Below are 20559 nucleotides of genomic sequence, written 5' to 3'. Positions count from 1 at the left end.
ATCTTAGGGATTGAACCTGGGGTATTGGTTGTAACTGGCAAGTGAGAGAGACCACTGCAGGATTCTGTAGAGGGAAAACAAGGATGGCGCACTTGCTAACGTTTAACTTCAGCTGTAACCTGCTCAGCCAGTGCTCAAGTGTACTCAGATATGACTGCAACAGACTATGCAGGGAATCTATATCCGGCGCAGCCGCAAAGTACGCACTGTCGTCCGCATAGACGTAAGTGCTTTCATGGCGATGGAGAGGAATTGAGCTCAACAGAATATTAAAGAGCACAGGAGAAAGAACAGCTTCTCGCGGCACACCTCTTGTTTGTTTGTACCTCTCTGAATGCACACCATTATGGACGCAAAAGAATTCCCTGTTATAAAGAAATGCAGATATCCAAGCAACTACATAATCTGGAAAGTGAAGAAACTGTGGCCTATGTATTAGGATGGAGTGTTCTACACTGTCGCAAGCTTTGGCGACGCCTAGCGTAACCAAAGCCGCGACCTGGCGTTGACGACAAGCAAGGAGAATTCTGCTCTAAAGATCAGCATGTGCACTCCATATCGAACACCGTGGCCGGAATCCGAGTTGACAAGGGCTGAGTATATATTGCTGTCCACGAAGGCTGACACCCGAATTAGTAACACCCTTTCTATTAATTTTACCACGTTTGGTTTTAAAGAAATTGGACTAATATTATCCATTTCATAGCCTCCACCCTGATTTTTCAGTAAAGGAATCCCCTAAGTCCGCTTCCACTCAGGAGGTAGCCAAGCTTGCTTGATGGAGTAGTTTATGAGGTTCAATAAGGAGTCGGGAGACTCCTCATAGAGAATCTTGAGCATCTTTGTAATGACACTATCAGGGCCAGGAGCAGCCGCTGGTGATCTCTGGAGAACTTGAGAAAACTGCGATAGATTAACTTGTGAGGCATTAATATCTGGCACCACTGACGCAAAGAACATTGGTCGCAATAGCAGTAGAGACGAAAACCGCTCTTGCAGGCCCGTGGCAATTAATTAAACCGCCTGGATAGCGTCTTTAGGTGACATACTCGATGACAGCTGGTGCGCAGTTCTATCTGACTTCTTTTTCGCCTTTGCCGATCGCAGCGTAGACAGCGCGGTCGTGAAGGGGACGTTTTTGCACATTTCGATCGCGGTTGCAGCCTCGCGCTCCGAGGATAGCATGGGGCAACCGCGGGAACCCAGCATTCCTACCTTGATTCTCAGGCTGCTGGTCTAAAATAGATTTATTAGCAGTAGGCTCCACTTAAGTAAAGACAAAAGCAAACAGCGGGGCTAACACGGGTTTGCGCAGCTGGTCACGTTTGATAGTAAATAAATCTGATATATGAAATTGTGTCAGGTTCATCCTCATATCTTTGTTCTCTGACAGCGCGCCTCGGATTCTTTTTGCAGACAAGTAACTGCAAAAAGTAAGACAGGTAAGGGAATACGCCTGCTTAGAACAGGTAGTGACAGCAGATCCGGGCGACGAAAATTAAATAACTAGAAGAATAAGAATGGGGTGGAGCGCATATGGCAGGTTCTCTCAGATCATGAATGGCAGTTAAGCAATATCCCTCAAGCTGTATCTTACCGGCACTCAGCTATGGGGTAGTAACGCGCATGCTAATGAAAAGCGTTTCATTTAAATTGAGGCCAACGCAGCGAGCGGTGGAAAGAGAAATGGTTGGCATAACGTTAATAGAGAGGAAGAGGGCATAGTGGGCCAGGGAACAAACGGGGGTTAATGTCCTCCTTGTCGAAATCAAGATGGAAAAATGGGCTTGGCCTCTGCATGTGGCAAGACAAAACAACCTATAACGTTAAGGGTAACAGCTTGTATACCAAGAGGGAAGCCTGGCAGAGTGGCGACGGAAAGATAGGTGGCAGGAGGAGATTAAGAAGTTTGTGGAGATAAAATGGCCGCAGCTGGTACAGGACACAATTAATTGATGTGCAGTGGGCGTAGTCCGGCTGATGATGATGACGATGGTCTCAGCTTCCCGCAGCCGGTAGCGAAACGCGTAAAACTGCTCCCTTCACGGGCGCGCTGTCCATGCGGCAATCTGGCACATGGGAAAAAGCAGTGAAACCAAAGTGCGCACAAGATATCATCAGCCACCCGCAAATGCACTGAGTATAATCTCGCCGCCGGGCGCTAAAGCTTTGGGCCGCTGGCGTCAATCTAAGCCACGCTCTCCGTCGTTCGTATTAAGTGTGCGGGCGGCTGTACGTTTGCGTTAGGGGCGGACGCTGCGAAACACCGTCGTGCGCTCAGTGAAGTTATTTTTAAAATGCACTCCCGGCAGACAACGCAATATAAAAAAATGTAAGAGGGATACTCTCTTTCAATTTCATATATTTCGGCCTTGTAGAGATAAATACAGAGGAGGTGCAGAAAACGCTGACAGATACCGATTGACGGACCCGCCGCGGTGGCTCAGTGGTTAGGGCGCTCGGCTACTGATCCGGAGTTCCCGGGTTCGAACCCGACCGGGGCGGCTGCGTTTTATGGAGGAAAAACGCTAAGGCGCCCGTGTGCTGTACGATGTCAGTGCACGTTAAAGATCCCCAGGTAGTCGAAATTATTCCGGAGCCCTCCACTACGGCACCCCTTTCTTCCTTTCTTCTTTCACTCCCTCCTTTAACCTTCCCTTACGGCGCGGTTCAGGTGTCGAACGATATATGAGACAGATACTGCGCCATTTCCTTTCTCCAGAAACCAATTATTATTATTATACCGATTGACAAAGCCGCAGCCCCATTTCACTTGGCGGCTGCTTGAGAGCAACGCTTTTAAATCTTATAGAGTTGCGCAGTTTAATAACAGATATAGTATATTAGGTACACTGAAGTTTCATCACTTCCTTATGAAAATTTTAACCGTGATTACATATAACAATGCGCTGGCACCGTTTTGCGTCTACTAGCCTTCAGTACAAGAGTTACCCGCTCCCAGAGACTCCCATGCGTTTGTGTGCCATAGGTTCAACTCCCGTTTCATGGCTGACTCACGTCGCCACTAGCGATTCTGTGCCACATCTCACGCATATTTGAATGCAAACGACTCCGTGCTTATCAGAAAATTTGGAGAGTCACAATCTCTGATCCGAAATCATATCACTGGGTAAGCTCTCATGTCATTCTAGGGGACTACGTAGTATAAAGGAAGTGATGCTGTATACGGTCTGAAGGGGAACAGCCTGAGCCGCGCTTGGAGTCGTCTCGAGGCATTCAAATCCATTCTATTCTAATTCTATTCTGCTGATTTCTAGTTGGTGCAGTTGTGAGCACTAGTACTGATGCTCATAGCGAGACTGTAGCGAAGAAGGGAACACACGAAGGTGAAACAAACAGCACGAGCGCTAACCTCCAACTAGGTTTATCCACCAAAGAGATGCTCATTTTCAACTTTCTCGGAACTTTCTCGGAAGTGCTACATAGGCCAGACGGGCCAGTGCCTGAATGAAAGACTGCGGAAGATTCGAACAAAAGTTGAAGCGCTGATGGGAGGCGGTCATTTGGCGGCCAGTTGCCGCAAGTGCAAAACAATGAAGCATGGAGAAATAGAGGAACGCAGGAGAAATAGAGGAACGCAGCACTCGCGTTCTGAAGCGTTTAGACAAGCAGGTAGATAGGAAAATGTTTGAGGCTTTTTGTATGAAAAAAGCAGGACAGAAATGCGTGAGCACCCCTTCAATAGCCCTCGCGAGTAAAGAGATTGCATACCTGGCAAAAAGCACGCGCTTCAATCTATTTTTAATTAACTTTTTCTTTTTGTTTTGTACTCTATATGTCGGCGATAACCAGCGATCGTGTTCATCAAGGGTTTTTTGTATCGAGCACGCGCAGATGCGCATAGTGATTTCTTCTCATACGTGTGCAACAAACTGCAGTTGAAGTCTAGCGTCTGTCCTGTGTGTTTTGCTCTCTGTACTTTGTGTGCATTTTACGCTAGTAACATGCCGCAGTCTGTGGACCCTTAAAACCTGAGTCGCTTTGGGACATTAAACCCGCATGGGTCGTAAACCTATATTCTGCGTTATTTCTTGCGGATATATTGATGGCCACTGAGAACTTCCGAATGCTAAGCAATATGATGGCGGCTCAGTGGAAAGCAGATCAGACAGTAATAGTTTGCACCCTGCGGTACTCGTTAATGTCGGCGCATATCTCTACTAAGAAAAACAACCCGAATGTTAGCAGTGATGATTTTGAGGGCGATTGTGAAGGAGGGCCGATGATGATGTCGAGAGCCAGGTAATTTTTTGAGTGTGAGAGCGCGGAAGGACCAAGTATTTTATGGCGAGGTTGGGGAAGGAAGGCATAAATTAGAAAATTTGTCCATCTGTGCTGATGCGTTCAGGACAGCATCTTCATCTTGCCCATTTCTTCGCGCTCTAGCCTGAACTGTTCAATCTCTGTTTGTGAAAGTGCGCTTCATGGCTCACTCACACACGTTCCTACATCCGCTGTTGGAATCGAAAACGGATCAAGGATTTCTCTTCCTTCTCCTTTCCGTTCAACGATGTCTGCTTTATGACACTATGGCTCGCATATTTCTCCGCAGCAGTTACAATCCGAGGGTAGATTTCCGGACTGTATTTTACCGTAGTCGTTATAAAGTGGTAGTCGCGCCGTTCTAGCACACATGATAGACTGTCGAATGCATCGATTTTCTCAGGATATTGGAGTCTGATATGTGATCTCTGGCCTCCAGCCAATAAACTTTTACATGCGTGTACAATTTCAGACTCCTTGTGACTTGACACTCCTCTTTTACGCGGATGAATTCTCTTTACCTTAAAGACAGCCTTCATTTACTGCTTGCTCGCTGCTTTTTTTCAATCCGTGCGCTACTTCATCTTTAGCTGGAATGCCAACAGGCCATTATTTCGTGTCCAATGAAAACGACTCCTTAAAAGCGCAACAAGCAGTTTCTGCTTGTGTTGTGCGTCGTTGTGCGCCAATAGTATTGTTCTGTGCAATCGCAGTAAGCGTTTCAAAAATGTCCGGCCAACAATCGGCCTCGGTGCAATTGCGCTGTTATATTTGAAGTGGTCGCCATTCAGAGGCTCAGCCCCTGGCTGGTCTGCACCAAGATCACCGTGTACGTGATGATGGCTCCGCCCATCTGCGAAGAAGCAAAAAAGAACCAGTCATGATTCGCGGACCTGCGAAGAGAAACGGCGGAAAGCAAGAGGCATTGGTGCTCACGCAAACATTGCTCCATGACATTCGGCTCTACTCTTGCCCGCGTTTGTCGAAAATATCTTTTTCTGATGACATTGCGACTTAGCCCAGAACACTACCAATTTGAAGAGGGAGCGCTTTTCGAGCAATTTCCCGAGGGAAAAAAGAGAAGCATCGCAAGCTGGCGCGCCGCCTGCGTCTTATCACACACTGCGCGGAATGCTTTACGCGCAGCGCTGCCTTATCAAAACGAGCGCAATAAGCGCCTGTGCAAATGATTTCAAACACCACGCCATTGATACCAGAAGGGCAAGTGTCAACATGAGCACCCATGTATGTTTGCAAACGACAAAACCGTACATATTACTTACTGTAGGAGAATAACTAGGAAAATAAGAATGGGGTACATATTGAGATCATATGGAGAAAAACTACCTGCAATGGTGACTGCCAGACAATTCAAGACGATCTAGATTCAATACACGATTGGTGTAAAAAATGCACCATGAATTTAAAATTAGAAAAATACCGTGTGTATGAAAATCACGTGGAAGAAAGCAACGAATGGTTCTCGCTATATCATAAAAGGCAAAATCCTAAATGTAGTTCACGGGTATAAATATTTAGGAGTAAATCTCACCTCATATTTAAGTTGGCACCGGCACATAGATTGCATTGTTGTCAAAGCTTCTAAATCCCTCGGCTTCTTACGCAGGAGCCCTAGCAATTTTTCCCAAGTGACCAGGAAACTTTTATACAAGTCAAAAGTGCGCTCCGTTTACGAATATGCCTGCCCGGCATGGGATCCTCCCACTGCACTCCATAAATATAAGCTTGAAAAAGTGCGAAACAGATCTGCTCGTTACGTTCTAGGTTAGTCAGCCAAGGATATATTATTTAGTGCTACACTTTGTAAACAAGCAATAGGCAGGGATTCATTACAGTATAGCAGAGTTGTGCTTCGTTTGAAGCTCTTTCATGAGAGTTAACAATACCGAACTGGTATCCTACGTGAAAAATGCATCTTTTCACCTCATTATGTGTCCTTACGTCTGGATCACGACAAAAAATCTGAATCTTTCAGTTCTTCTTTCTTCCCAGAAACAATTCGACAATGGAACCGATTGCCCTCATCTGTCATTGCCTGCACAATTAGTGACGCGTTCTGCTCTTCTTTAAAAGGACTGGAGACTCTGAAATTACCCGCTTCTCCCGCCTTTTTTTAATTCTTCATTTATGGCTCCATTTCGCTGCAGACAATGTTTTTTGGTTGCCACTAGATGTGATAACCTTTCCCTGTTTTTACCAATGCTTGTGTACGTGTGTGTTCCCGTTTTGTAGTTTTTTCTTTCTTTCCTTATGACTTTTCGTATCACTGCTGACATACTTGGCGATTAATTCTGATGATAGCCTTGTCCAACTTATTATGTAAGTGCATGGGTGGGTTCCCATTTCGTGCTAGTTCTAATGTCATCCCAATGCAGTGATGGAAAGGGGTCATGTCTCTTTTCACTAATCTCAAAACGATTCTCCCGAAGCTTTGTCTTTTTTTACGTGTTCGTGACCGCGTTTTTCGTTTTGTATTGTACTCTATACTTTTGTATTTGTAAACCTACCCCCGTCCCTCTATTGCCGAATGGCGCTGTGGATATCAGATAAATAAGTAAAATAGATGAACCACTCAAGCGAAGACTACACACCAATGGTGTATTTTCAGTACTCACCTACGGGGCGGAAATGTGGAGGCTAACGAAAAGGGTTCAGCTTAAATTTTTCTTTATATATTTATGCAACCCTGCAGATCTTAAGCCTTTGGTTCAAGCAAGAAAGAAGTACATAAACCAATCTCTACATGAACTGATTTATTAAACGAATATCGGATAAGTTTTGGTACGTATGTTGAAAAAGCAGCGTCCTTTGGGAAAGATGACAGGTGTAACGTTGAGAAACAAGCACAGGCCAGAGTCGATGAGAGTACAAATGCAGGTTAATGAAATTCTAATCGAAACCAAGGAGCAGAAATTGGCTTTGACAAGTCATGTGATCAAATGCAGGATACGTGATGATCGTTAAGGAAACGGACTAAATTCCGAGAGGATGATCTGGTTTATGGGGGTTTAACGTCCCAAAGCGACTAAGGCTATGAAGGACGCCGAATGCAAGGTTCGCTTCAACCGCCCGGGCAACAAGAAACCAGGCACCACCGCCAACTGTACCAAAGAAGAAACGGAGGGGGGGGGGGGGGGGGAAGTGGTGGCCGACCCACCGAGAGTCACGCAGTCCGCAGTGGTCAAACTCGAGAGGCCGCGCTAACTCCCGCTCCGAATCCAAGTCCGGAACGAGGAAGAGCTCTATCCCACTTAACGGAACGAAGAGCAGATCACCGTCTTTCCCACCCCTGCGCAGCGGAGGCCAAGCCGCATTCTAAAAACAGCTCGGATGGGACCCGCGATCTCCCTCCTTGGTTAGGGAGAATAACCAGCTAAAGACACAGCTAGAAAAGCAGAACAAACATATTCAACAACAGAGCCAACAATAGAAAACCTTAGCAAAGAGATGGAACTGCTAATAAAAAATCAACAACCCCTGAAAAGATGGATATCCCTAGAGACACCCCTACTCCTACACCAATAGCTAGCCCACCAAGCTCCCCCACACAAGGACTCCCCGTGAAACGCAAGACCAAAGAACCGAACTCTACCACAAGACAGCGCAGTGTCCCTCGAGACAATCTTTAGGGCTATTAGCATTCTGAAACAAAAGAAAACACGTCCAAGGAAACCAGAACTTGTGCAGCAACAGTATAGCCGCGTGGCAGTGCTCGAGCGAAATGTGAGCGCACAAGATGCCGTCATCGCTCACCATCAGGGCAGCCAAGGCAAACTCTACCGAAAGCAAATTCAACCCACTCGCCCCCACTAAGCTAATCTATGATGGAAACAACCAGCAAGGAACTTAGAGTATGGCAGTGCAACTGCAGAGGTTACCGCTCTAAACGCAGTAACCTTCTGCTCCACATACAATTCCTTCCCGACGCGGAGATCCCAGCGGTCATCGTGTTGCAGGAAACGCATACCTCTGCCAAACTCTTCAACGGCACACCTCACAACCCAAACACAATAACCAGCCAGCAGATAGCCACCCTTGTCGACAGAGCCTACACCGCTACACATCACCTAATCGAACTAGAAAATATAGACTGCCACTTGATTGAGCTCATTCCCACAACCAGAAGAAACCTTCGCTTATTCACCCTCAACACGTACAGCGCCCCATAATGCAGCGGAGGCCCCCACTTCGCGGTAATTAGAAAAGCGCTAAAAATCACAGCGAAAAACCCGGGACTACTCTTAGGAGATTTTAACGCGAAACACATAAACTGGGCTACAAGCACAACTGGAGAAAGGGCTCACAAATTTGGAAATTAATGCAAAACGAGGGCCTAACATTCGTTAACGAAACGCAACAGCACACGCGCACAGGAAGCAGGGGCACGCCCCAAGGCTAAGTTTTATCTCCACTGCTCTTCAACATCTTCCTCACACCCATGGCCCAAAAATTAGAGCGCATCCCACATCTATCCCATTCCTTCTACGCAGATGACATAACCCTGTAGACGACGACAGGAAATGTCGGCGAAATGGAGGAAACCCTCCCAGCGGGAGCGGACGCGGGAGCGGAGTGCGCGGCCTGTATAGGCCTCGCATGATCGCCTACCAAATCCGAAATCGTGCTGCTCGACCCGACCGTGGACCGTCACAAAAGGGGAACCCTTTATACAAGTGAAGGTCGACGGCCTCCCGTCACAGAGCTGCAGAAACTCCGCATTCTGGGAATGTTCATGAAAAGCAACGGCCTCAATACAGAGGCCAGCTCCAAACCCACCGTCATGACACATCAATTTTTTTTTGAGTAGATGAAGCGCAAAAAAACACAGCACACAGGAAAGGAAGACACGAGACAGGTGGTACTTGCAACTGTTTATTGAAGTCAAGAATGGCTTATTTATAGCCAAGAAGAAGGCGTGGAAGAAAGGGGACAAAAACAATATAACAAAAAACAGGTAAATGACTGGTGCGAGGGGAAGGATACTACAGAGGGGGGAACAAAAGTGATTCAAATCTTTCTAAATTTATCTAAAAATACACTTTCATTCTTATGAACGAACAGCGATGGGGTGCTGACACAGGTACTCCCGCTTTTTTTAATCCGGTGGGCTTCTAGCATTCAACGGGCAGTCTTATCTTTACTCCTACATAATATCCGAGTTTCTTGGGGCATCGCCTCACAAATTTTTTGCTCTTCTTTGCCGCAGACATTGCACTGATGCGGCAAATGTGATCCGATGCCTGTTCTTAGCGAGCATTTATGCTCCCATAGGCCTCCATTAATACACCGGCCCGTCTGGCCGATGTACACCTTTCCACAAGGCATCGGGTTGCTATAGACTACCCCCACAGCATATTTCAGAAAAGGGTTTGCATGCTTAGTTTCACATTCTGCTGATTTTGCATCGTCATTTCCAATCTATCGACACAGCGATGCAAGTTTTCTGGGTGCAGAGAAGACCACCGGGATGTAGTATATTATGGCAACATGCTTAAGATTAATGCCACTTTGTCGGAGTATGGAATCACCACAGAATTGATTTTCTTTTCAGATACTTCACCATACTCGCTCTTTTTTTCTCTTTCTTTTTTTTACCTTTTGCAGCAATGCTTCCATCACAGAGCTAATCACCAGGGAAGAAATGCTTGCCTGTTTAAGCTTTTTTTATCTGTGCGTCAAAGCTTTCCTGTACATTATCACAGCACGATTTCTTAAGAGCTGAATCAAGGCACATGATGGTAATAGAACGCTTCACAGTTTTCGAGTGTGTCGAATCGCACGGCAACAATTCTTTGCGGGCACAAGGACGATACATACAGCAAACACCTTCGTTAGTAATGGTTATATCAATAACTAAGATCTGTAATTTGTTTTCTTTCGCTAGTTCATATGCAAAATCCAAACCCTTAGCAAGTTGTTTAAAATCAGATAAAATATCCTGCACAGTTTGCGAGTAAGTCAAGAGCGATTGTTTCGTCAATATAATTAAAAAAATGTCAACGTACCTAAAGGTCTTCAGAACTTTGCCTGCGTCAAATGCGACCGATAGGGTACTGTCAATGCCCGCAAGAAAGATGTCGCACAGTACGGGAGCGACGCATGAACCAATACATATACCACGTTTTTGCACATACATTTGATTGTGAAAGGCAACGCTTGTCGAAGACAAATAAAGCTCTAAGAGGGCTAGAAAGTTATCTACAGATATACCGGCAGTATTTTGGAAAGACATCATAGCGTTCGTTTGTATGCAGGCTACGACATATGCCATCAACTATGCATGCGGTATAAAATAAAAGAGATCAACCACATCTACAGAAAAAATACAACCTAGTGACTTGCTTTCCCGCAGAAATTCAATTACTGCAAGACTGTTTTTGACGCCAAACGGATCTTCTAAACCAGTGTATTGAGCTGCTTTAGAAGGTAGCGCCTAACTTGATTTTGCCAGGCACCTCTTTCGCTCACTATGCACCTGAAAGGTACACCTTGCTTGTGTGTTTTCGCAGTGAAGAACACATCCAAACTATTGCGCTTGGTGTCCTGAATGCCTTTTGCGAGCTTCTGCAAACCGAGTTGTTCACATAAAGAAATTGCCCGACTTTTTACCTTTCCAAGTTTCTGTTTAGTGGTCTTGAAGTTCGTCTGGATAGCTTGGGCTGCTTTTTCGTTGAACATGGGTGACGGCAAAACGACGCAGCCTCCTTCTTTGTCGGCCTGCACGAGTCGTAGGTCATTGTCCTTGAAGAGATCTACGACGAGTTTCATTGGAGATTGTTGGAGAGGCCCGTTAGTAGGCACCGTCCTGAAGAGGCTGTCAACACCGTCGAGCAAGCACCTTTCTTTGTCCTCCACATCGACTTTGTTGGAAATCCGTCGATTCAGGGAGAGGAGCTCATGTTCCGGGATCCTCGGCTCAAGGCTGTACTTCGAACCCTTCTTGAGGACTTCAACGATGTCGTCCGGAATGTATGCTCCCCCCCCCCCCCCCCACATCTGAGGAGCCGTGCCGCCGTCTTGGACTTCTTTACTTCCTTTGGGTAGGAAAAGCAGAGTCTTTTGCCACAAGAATTCTGTGGTCTGCGCTGCTAGTTTCCGCAGAGACTGTAGCTTCCTGCCGGCGATGGTCATAGGGTCCAGAAAAAAGCACAATAAACGAAGCCGATTGTAGAAAACACGAACCTATCTCCATAGCTCGGATCGTTAGATCCGGCACGTCCTTTTAACATGACCGATGGAGGGTCTGGCGAAACCAAACAATGCGGCGAGTTCAAGAGGTATAAGTCCCTTCCTGATGCAGAAAACATAAACCCTCGCACGGCACGTCGTAAGGGCGATATGGCAGATCACCAGTGAAGGTTGCGGCGGACTTGAAGAGACACATAGAAAAGGGTCCACTGTAGAATAAAGGTATTTCAGTAGAACAAGTTCTTGGGAAAGTTGGTTCATAGCTTGAGTAGATGAAGCGCACAAAAACACAGCACAAAGGAAAAGAAGACACGTGACAGGCGCTACTTGCAACTGTTTATTGAAGTCAAGAATGGCTTATTTATAGCCATGAAGAAGGCGTGTAGGAAAGGGGACAAAAACAATATAACAAACAACAGCTAAATGACTAGTGCGAGGGGAAGGATACTACAGAGGGAGAGCAAAAGTGAATCAAATCTTTCTAAATGTATCTAAAAATATACTTTCATTCTTATGAATGACAAGCGATGGGGTCAAAAACAGTCTTGCAGTCGTTGAATTTCTGCGGGAGAACAAGTCACTAGGTTGTATTTTTTCTGTACATGTGGTTGATCCCTTTTACTCTATACCCCATGCAGACTTGATGGCATCTGTCTTAGCCTGCGTAGAAACGAGCGGCGTGATTTCTTTCCAAAATACTGCCGACATATCTGTAGATAACTTTCTAGCCCTCTTAGAGTTTTATTTGTCTTCGACAAGCGTTGCCTTTCACAGTAAAATGTAGGTGCAAAAACGTGGTATATGTATTCGTTAATGCGTCGCTCCCGTACTGTGCAACATCTTTCTTGTGGGCATTGACAGAACCTTATCGGGGGCATTTGACGCAGGCAAATTTCTGAAGACCTTTAGGTACGTTGACGATTTTTTAAATTATATTGACTAAACAATCACTCTTGACTTACTCGCACACTGTGCAGGATATTTTATCGGATATTAAACAACATGCTAAGCGTTGGGATTTTACGTATGAACTAGCCAAATAAAACAAATGACAGTTTTTAGATATTGACATATTACTGACGAAGGTGTTTGCTGTATGTATCGTCCTCGCGGCCGCAAAGAATTGTTGCCCTATGATTCGACGCACTCGAGAACAGTGAAACGTGCCATTGCCATCATGTGCCTTGATTCAGCGCTAAAGAAATCGTGCTGTCATAATGTACAGGAAAGCTTTGATGCAAAGATAAAAAAACTTAAACTGGCAGGCTATCCTTCCCTAGTGATGAGCTCTGTGACGAAATCATTGCTGCAAAAGGAAAAAAAAGAATGAGAAAAAAAGAGCGAGTATTGTGAAGTACCTGAAAAGAAAATCAGTTCTGTGGTCACTCCATACTCCCACAAAGGGGCCCATAATCTTAAGCATGTTGCCATAAAATACTAAGTCCCGGTGGTCTTCTCTGCACCCAGAAAACTTGCATCGCTGTGTCGGAAGATTGTAAATGATTATGCAAAATCAGCAGAATGTGAAACTAAGTATGCAATCCATTTTCTGAAATGTGCTCTGGGGGTAGTCTATAGCATCCCGCTGACTTGTGAAAAGGTGTACATCGGCCAGACAGGCCAATGTAGTAATGAACGCCTAACGGAGCATAAACGCTCGCTAAGAACAGGCACCGGATCACATTTGCCGCATCACTGCAAGGACTGCGGGAAAGAAGAGCGAAAAATTTGGGAAGCGAAACTCCAAGAAACTCGGATATTATGTCGGAGTAAAGATAAGACTGGCCGTGAACTGCTAGAAGCCCACCGGATTAAAAAAAGCGGGAGTTCCTGTGCCTGCACCCCATCGCTGGTCATTCATAGGAATGAAAGTATATTTTTAGATACATTTAGAAAGATTTCACTCACTTTTGTTCCCTCTCTGTGGTATCCTTCCCCTCGCGCTAGTCATTTACCTGTTGTTTGTTATATTGTTTTTGTCCCCTTTCCTACACGCCTTCTTCTTGGCTATAAATAAGCCATTCTTGACTTCAATAAACTGTTGCAAGTAGCGCTCGTCTCATGTATTCATTTTGTGTGTGCAGTGTTTTTGTGCGCTTCATCTACTCAAGCTATGAAGCAACTTGCCCAAGAACGTGTTCTACTGAAATGACATATCAAACCATCAGGCCAATCAAAATAGCAAACAAGCACCGAGGCATGCGAGAACAAGACCTCAGGTGGTTTGTACAAGGATTCTTGATAGCAGACTGATACACTCACTCCCCTATCTTCATCTCACAATGATAGAAGCGGAAAGAGTTAATGTGCTAATAAGACAGGCCTACAAATCGGCCCTAAATCTCCCACAAGGGACCTCAAACAATAGTATCCTCCGCATGGGGGTTCAAAACACTCTACAAGAACAGACTGAAGTCCGCCGCACAGCACAGTTGGGCAGACTATCCTCCACAAGCGAGGGCAGACAAATTCTAGCCGCATTAAAGATTCAACCAATGTGTCCCCTTCGAACAACACCCACAACATTCTATTCCTGAACAAATCAAGGAAAAGCTAATCGTCCACCCACTACCCAAGAACGTATGTACACCCAACCCACAACCGGGAAAGACGCGAAGCACGCGCCGAAGCCATTGTATACCACACTAAACACGAATGACACGAGATGGGAGGTTTATCAGTGTTCGTCCGCTTTAAAACTCCGCATCGCCAGACGAGAACACCAATAAGACGGTTCACATGATACCATAAACACCGAAACTACACCAGCTAGAACTGACGGTGTGTTAACGATGTTCGCAATCCTTCATCAGCCGTCTCTAACGGAGTGGTTGTCGCCATTCCGAACCTTCCGAACGGTGAAAAAAAAAAACACCGTACGGCAACTGAGACGGAGCGAGGTCGAATTGCTGCTGCTGTTCAAAAGAACGCGCCAGTGGAGCTGTGGACCTTTATCTGTTTCGCTTAGTTCCGGAACGAAGCAGCAAGTTTTGGTTTCGGTCGAGATGCAATCGACACCAAGCGGCGCAAAGGATCAGAAGACGGCGAGAGAGTCGTTACTCGTGAGTGCTGAACGGATATCGTGAGCGGCACTGTGCGTTTGCCGCCGCTGCTGCTTTTCGATGCGCGACGGAGAAAGGAATGATGGATGCTTAACCGAGTTCATTGAAGTGGATATCGTAAACGACGGCTGAGCTTGCCCCTCGCTCTGGTTTGCGAATGGCGGTATGGCGCCGTTGTGAGCGAATTGAGACAAGCGCTGGTTTTGCCGCGCCCTTGGCCAGCGGGAGAGAAATTTCTACCGAGACACTGCTGCCCGGAAGGATATTCTTGAATCCCTGCCGTCTCACATCCGTCTCGCCGGCATGGTAAGTGATTTTGCGTCTTAAATATCGTTGTACGATAAAGACGTGAGGCCTGTGTGGAGCGCTGGAGCACTGTGCTGCGGAATGAAGCAAAACATTAACGCAGTTTTCTTAACGACGCGCTGCAAGTGTATAGGTTGTTTTCTATGACTATGCACCACCGCTTGAGCGCCTGCATTGTCAGTCAATCCCACTGCCTGCGTTATAAGTTCGCTTTCATTCCTCAAAGCACCGCACGAGCGCTCTGTACAAGTCTGCTTGCGTCTGCACTGAAGTGCACCTTGCAAGCGGCTGTAGGTTTTCGGCATCTTTATTTTAGTGGCATCCGAAGCATTTGTGTCTTTTTAGTTTGGATATGTGCAGCATTTTTGGCCACTCTTAATTTCATGCATGTTCACAGAAAGAGGTATGCGGCATCGCTATTAACATAAACAAAATCAGGTTGTTTTTCTAGAATGCCATGGTTCCTTACAAAAAACATAATTTTGCTTATCGTGCGCGTCGCAGCAAATGAATGTGCTCAAAGCTTCTGAAGTGCATACTTGTATTCTGCCGTCATAGCTTCGGCCGCCATATATAGAATTCCAATCTGATCATTTGTTGCTTTCAGTCAATGACGCAATCTCTTTGTCACTGGAACACGAGATGAAGCGAGAAAGCAACGGCTGGCAGTTCTTGCCTTATGTTCTGCGGTTCGTTGCGGCATAACTTCGATGGGTGCAGTATAAACGTGCTGTCACTATTTGTGCAAAATATAACAGCTGCTTTAATTTCAAAGCATCTCATACCTTATTGCCTTGTTCACTTACTAGTACTGGAGTCAGTAATTCAAACGACATACATTTTATTCATAATGATTTGTTTGGTATCAAACCTGACTGGACATTGTTTTATCCAGGTTCTAATCCATGAAGCACTACAAGATTGTATCAGTTTAATCTACAAGCTGTACCAAACAGTTCAGAGTTAAGTCACAAAGAAAGATGCCCCCTGCAACACTTGTAGGTATTTTTGTGCAAACGATTGGTGGACATGCTGAACAACTGAAATTTTTGTACGAAAATAGCAGCTCAGTGTTTATCTGAGCCTCTGATAACTACCTTTTAGGCGCAGAATTTACTCAAATTTAGGCTTTGATGTCACGAGCTTTAGCAAACCATGGGTTTTGTGATTATTTATTTTAGAATGGGGCTGGCACAAAGCGCTGATGTTTCGTTATAATGCAAAGAGGCGGAATGCAAACAGTGACAGTAAGGAGCTACTGACCCCCAAAGGATTTTCTTTAAAATTCAGGCATAGTTACTTTGCAATTAGAAAAAAGGCAATAGTAGGAATAAGGAGCCAGTGTAACTGCTGGAACTATGCTCAGTTCTGAAAATAGAGTACTTTCATGACTAAACCAGATACAGCGTACTGGCACGCTGCTATTTTTGGATTTGCATTGCTACTGTCTCATTTTCACGCGTGTTCACTACCATTCTTTTCAATAACGAATATTCCAATGTTGAGACTGTTGTGGTTTCTTTAGACTTGCACGAAACTATGGAGAGGCGATAACCGTTATTTGCTTTTGTGACTGTGGTTTTGTCATTATATTGACAAATGGTAATGTGGTCTGGATACGGTGCAGCTATTTTTTATTTTCAGTTGGAAAAGAGTGCTTTGTTTTAAAGTCCAATCATTGTAGAGTGCTACTTCACAAGCTGTGTATAATGGCGATATACACTTTGAACAACACCATTCAAGTTTTGTATCTTTAGGTCTTCATTATACACAAACAAATATGATTCATGGGCAGTACTGATTATTGCTTCGCGTGCTGTTATAGGTGCTCAAAATGTGATTCCCTAGAGAACATTTGCTTCTTTGATGCTCAGCAAAAATTCCTGTAGTCGCCATATGTATCAAATGTCACGGTTAAGGCAAGAGTGGTAACTTTCGTGTGCAGCTATACCTTTCGAATGCGCACTTTGTATCACGCTCCCTAATGAGCAATGGCTCACCATTGTTTCTTTAGCCTCTAGTTCGATTACAGTTAGGCTCTTGCTGCACTGGTTCTAATTAAATGAAATTGAGCAGCTCAGTTTTATTATAGCTAGAATATGGTTTTCAAATCTTTGGAAGGGAGGCCATTGCAGCATTTTGTTTAACTTTTGCATAGTTGTGGTGGCCCACTAAATGTGATCATGGCTCTAACGGACAAATAATATGTACAGCCGTGCCTCTGTAATATGGACACTTTGGTTTCTGAGCAAAATTCTCGCAAAGTGATTCATCCATACTAACGAATCATGAATAAAAAAGTTTTGATACAAGATTTGTCACCAAGGTCTCCTGCACATAGTGGTGGGCAATGAAGTCGAAGCTAGACAGTGTTGATAGCTCCAAGTACATTAGCCTGGTTACCATTATCTTTAAAAATTGGTCAGTGACATGTTTGAACCTTGCATTTCTTTGACTTTATTTTTTGAAAAATTGGGCTGAGCATGGTTTTTCTATGTAAAATTTCCCACTTTGAGGAGGGGAGACCATCCCCTCATGAATTTAACCCTAGGATAGTGTAGTCATAATGTGCATTATACTGAAATGCGATAATATTTCTTTGCACTTCTACAAGTGTTAAAAATTTCAGTGATATTTCGTTTTTTAATTTTGCAGGACCAAGCACTTACAGCATGCCTCCTCACCTATCAAGGCGCAGTTTTCCTGTTCATTGGCCATCACCTTCTAGTGAAAACCTCATCGCTTCTGTGGGGATTCTGCTGTTTGCAGCCTTCTGGGTGTTCGGTTTGGAAACTCTAAAAAAGGCACTCTGTCTGCTGACCTTTCTTGAGAGTGCTTTTAGAGACTTGGCCTAAAATAAACCACGCTTCGATGGTTTTGAGCTCAGCGGTTTTTAAAAACCACTTCGTCTTTCCTTCACAGCTGCCTCTTCTATCCGCCTGTACATGTTTTACATGTCTAGTTTTTTAGTACTGTTTGGAACACTGGGAGTGGAACACAAACTGTGCTGCTGTAACTTATCAATGTTAACATGATACAGTTGGCCAGAGTGAAGAAAAAAGAAAGCAATATCAGCATGAATCTGTGAGAAAACTGATGTATAGCCTTTGTCAAAAAGTACAGAGCCAACGGGTTTGGCTTCTAAGCCATGTAAGAAGGCCTCTGAGCATCCATGTATGTCCAACATTCACGGTGATCAGGGCAAGTTTTTCTGTACCTTCAAGACATCTGGAATGCTAGCGGTGCACAACAAGGCTCAGAAGCGAATTCCTTGGGCTGTAATCTTTGACAAATGCTTTACTCGCATTATGTGACAGCATGGAAAGACATGACAAACAGCAACATTTCGTTGACCCTAAGAATCATCACCCTACTGGTTTCTTCTCCCTGCATGGGCTAATCATGGTTTTTATCTTTTTGTATCTGGCTTCTACAGCTTCCCGGGAGCACTGTCAGCATTTTGTAATTTTTTGTTTTTTTTATAGACTTCCCGTGATCACCCGTTCTGCCCCATGACACATTTGCTAGCATGTATACATATCCTTTAATTAGAACAAAATAATAGTGATAATAGATTGGGTGAACAATTAAGTTTTCAAGCAAATACGTCCTTAGACACAGGTCTTCAGAAATTCAATTACTTATTTAATCATAACGTTACTAGTCCTTAGTCTGATCAGTTGCCATGGGAAATTTTCTGGAATTTGTCTTCACTTCGTCCTAAAGGGAAGGTGATGAATGCCTTTCTCCCAATCAAACAGGATGCCTGTGTCCTTAATGCTTTGACCTTAGCCATGTGTTTTTGCTTTTCTTGTAGTGCGCACAGTCAGGTATAATACCAGGTTGTCTAATTCCTTGTGTTTCAGCATTATTCATTATTTGTTAGCTACATTGAAAAGCATGTGTGCATGTGTTTCTGTATTCTAATTTTTTTCCATATAAGTTTTGAATGCTGCATTTTATTTCCGACAGACTCCTTCAATTGGGTGGCTAACATATTTTTCGGGGCACATAAACTTTCTTTAGAGCACAGACCTCCATATATTGAGTGTAAAGCTTTGTTTTGTGTTGTTTTATGTGATTGTGTGTTAAATTTAATGTATTTTATACGTTTTCTAAGGTTATGTTCGTCCTATGTGTTTCTCAAAAACAAACACAAACGTTAGAGCTTGGATACTTGTGATATTTTACTGTAGATGTAGTGGGCTGCTTTAGGATGTCTGCTCAGTATTTCTTTTACTGTAATTTGTAATCTGCATCTTGAAGTTAGCCACTTGGAATTACCCACTGGGAATTGTCTGGTGCATAATATTTTTTAGCTAATCTTATCTGATAGCACCAGTTATCCTGAAGTGTAGCGAAGAAGTTTTCAAGACAACTCGGCATTGTTTTTCAAGATTTGCTAGTGTATCGTTTTGATTACTTTTAGGTGCTGATTTCAGGTTAGTCCCTATCTCTAATACCTGTCCAAGAATTGTGGTTTCAAATGTTGTTTATTGTCCTCCACTTAAAAAAATGAAATTGTAATCTACAGGTCTCCGTGACATCTTGTTTACTTCACGCAGACTCTTCCATTTCTTTTCAATTGAATAAGCTTGACATGATAAACAGCCTTTTAATGCTGCTGGTGTTAATATTTCAGATATGTGTGTAGGTTAGTAACTGACATTTGTGATAATCCAGTGCTATTTGTAGCGGTGGTCTGTGTAATTAAGTGTTTTCGAACATTCAGTGGAATGAATGTAAGTCGCATGCACAAGTTAAATTGCGAACTGTGTTTTGAGGACGTGCTAGCAACAATGTTTTGTAAAGGGCTTAAAACGGCAGTCTCGGAAAAAAATTGTGCAACAAACTTACACAGCTACCTTGTACTATGAAGGTAAAATCCAAGAACTATATTTTTGTTCGAAAATAAAACCACGGAGCACAAGCTATATGCCATGTTTTCGTGCAATCCTTACTGCGAATCCTTCTGCTTTTATCGACTTTTGAGGACTTATAGACTGGATGAAAATAGTTCTCGAAAAATATTTTCAATGCGCAAGTGGAGCACGGAATTCAAAATTTTCTTTATAAAAGTCCATTATGGACTGCAAAAATAAGTGACAGCAATCAACGGATTTTAAGGATACAATATAGAAATGCATTCTTTATAAAAACTTCTAAAGGCGAACAGATAGCAAACATTATTTGTCCAATGTGGAGCCGCCCGCAAGTGGCTTGTGCAACATTCAGGTTCTTTAACTTCAGGGATTCAGTTTTTGGACCACAGTGAACAGATGGTATACTTTTACGAGAAGAAGAAAAAATGTGTTGCAGGAATTTGGCACGTAGATCCGTTACCACGGTTTTGTTTTCAGTTTCATTGCCTGTCTTCGCCCCAACTCTGTTTTTCTTGCCCATTGCGAACCACCCCGTCAACGTACTTTAGACTAGCGCCGGAGCCATGGTTTGTGTATTTTTACAGAAGTGCCGTATACACAGTGGAGTCTGATAAAAGACGTTTTCTTGCCGCCGCCGCCGCTGGTCTCGTTTTGTTTCCGCGATGTACGGCAGTACGCTGCGACGTGACTGCGACGTCGTGTGTATGCGTGGCGCCACGATCGTGCAACGCAGGCATCCAGCAGGAGGTGAAGACAGCGGTCCGATGCACTTAGTATCCAGCGCTTTTTCCCTCTTCCTTACAGTACTACTTCGT

General features: G+C 44.3%; 1 protein-coding gene across 1 annotated transcript in view; it reads right to left on the bottom strand.

Annotated features, from left to right (window-relative positions):
• Window positions 1-5071: 5071 nt before the first annotated feature.
• The window catches only part of LOC144119473 (uncharacterized), a 96472-nt gene continuing 80984 nt past the window's right edge, over window positions 5072-20559 (bottom strand). The window contains exon 4 of the mRNA XM_077652073.1: window positions 5072-5137. Within this exon, the coding sequence (XP_077508199.1) occupies window positions 5072-5137 (66 nt within the window). The remainder of the gene's footprint in view (window positions 5138-20559) is intronic.

The sequence above is a fragment of the Amblyomma americanum genome, chromosome 2, assembly GCF_052857255.1.
Source record: "Amblyomma americanum isolate KBUSLIRL-KWMA chromosome 2, ASM5285725v1, whole genome shotgun sequence".
In the NCBI taxonomy this organism is placed as follows: Eukaryota; Metazoa; Arthropoda; class Arachnida; order Ixodida; family Ixodidae; genus Amblyomma; species Amblyomma americanum.
The sequence above is the reverse complement of the archived record's forward strand: the minus strand, read 5'-3'. Positions and strand labels throughout refer to the sequence as shown.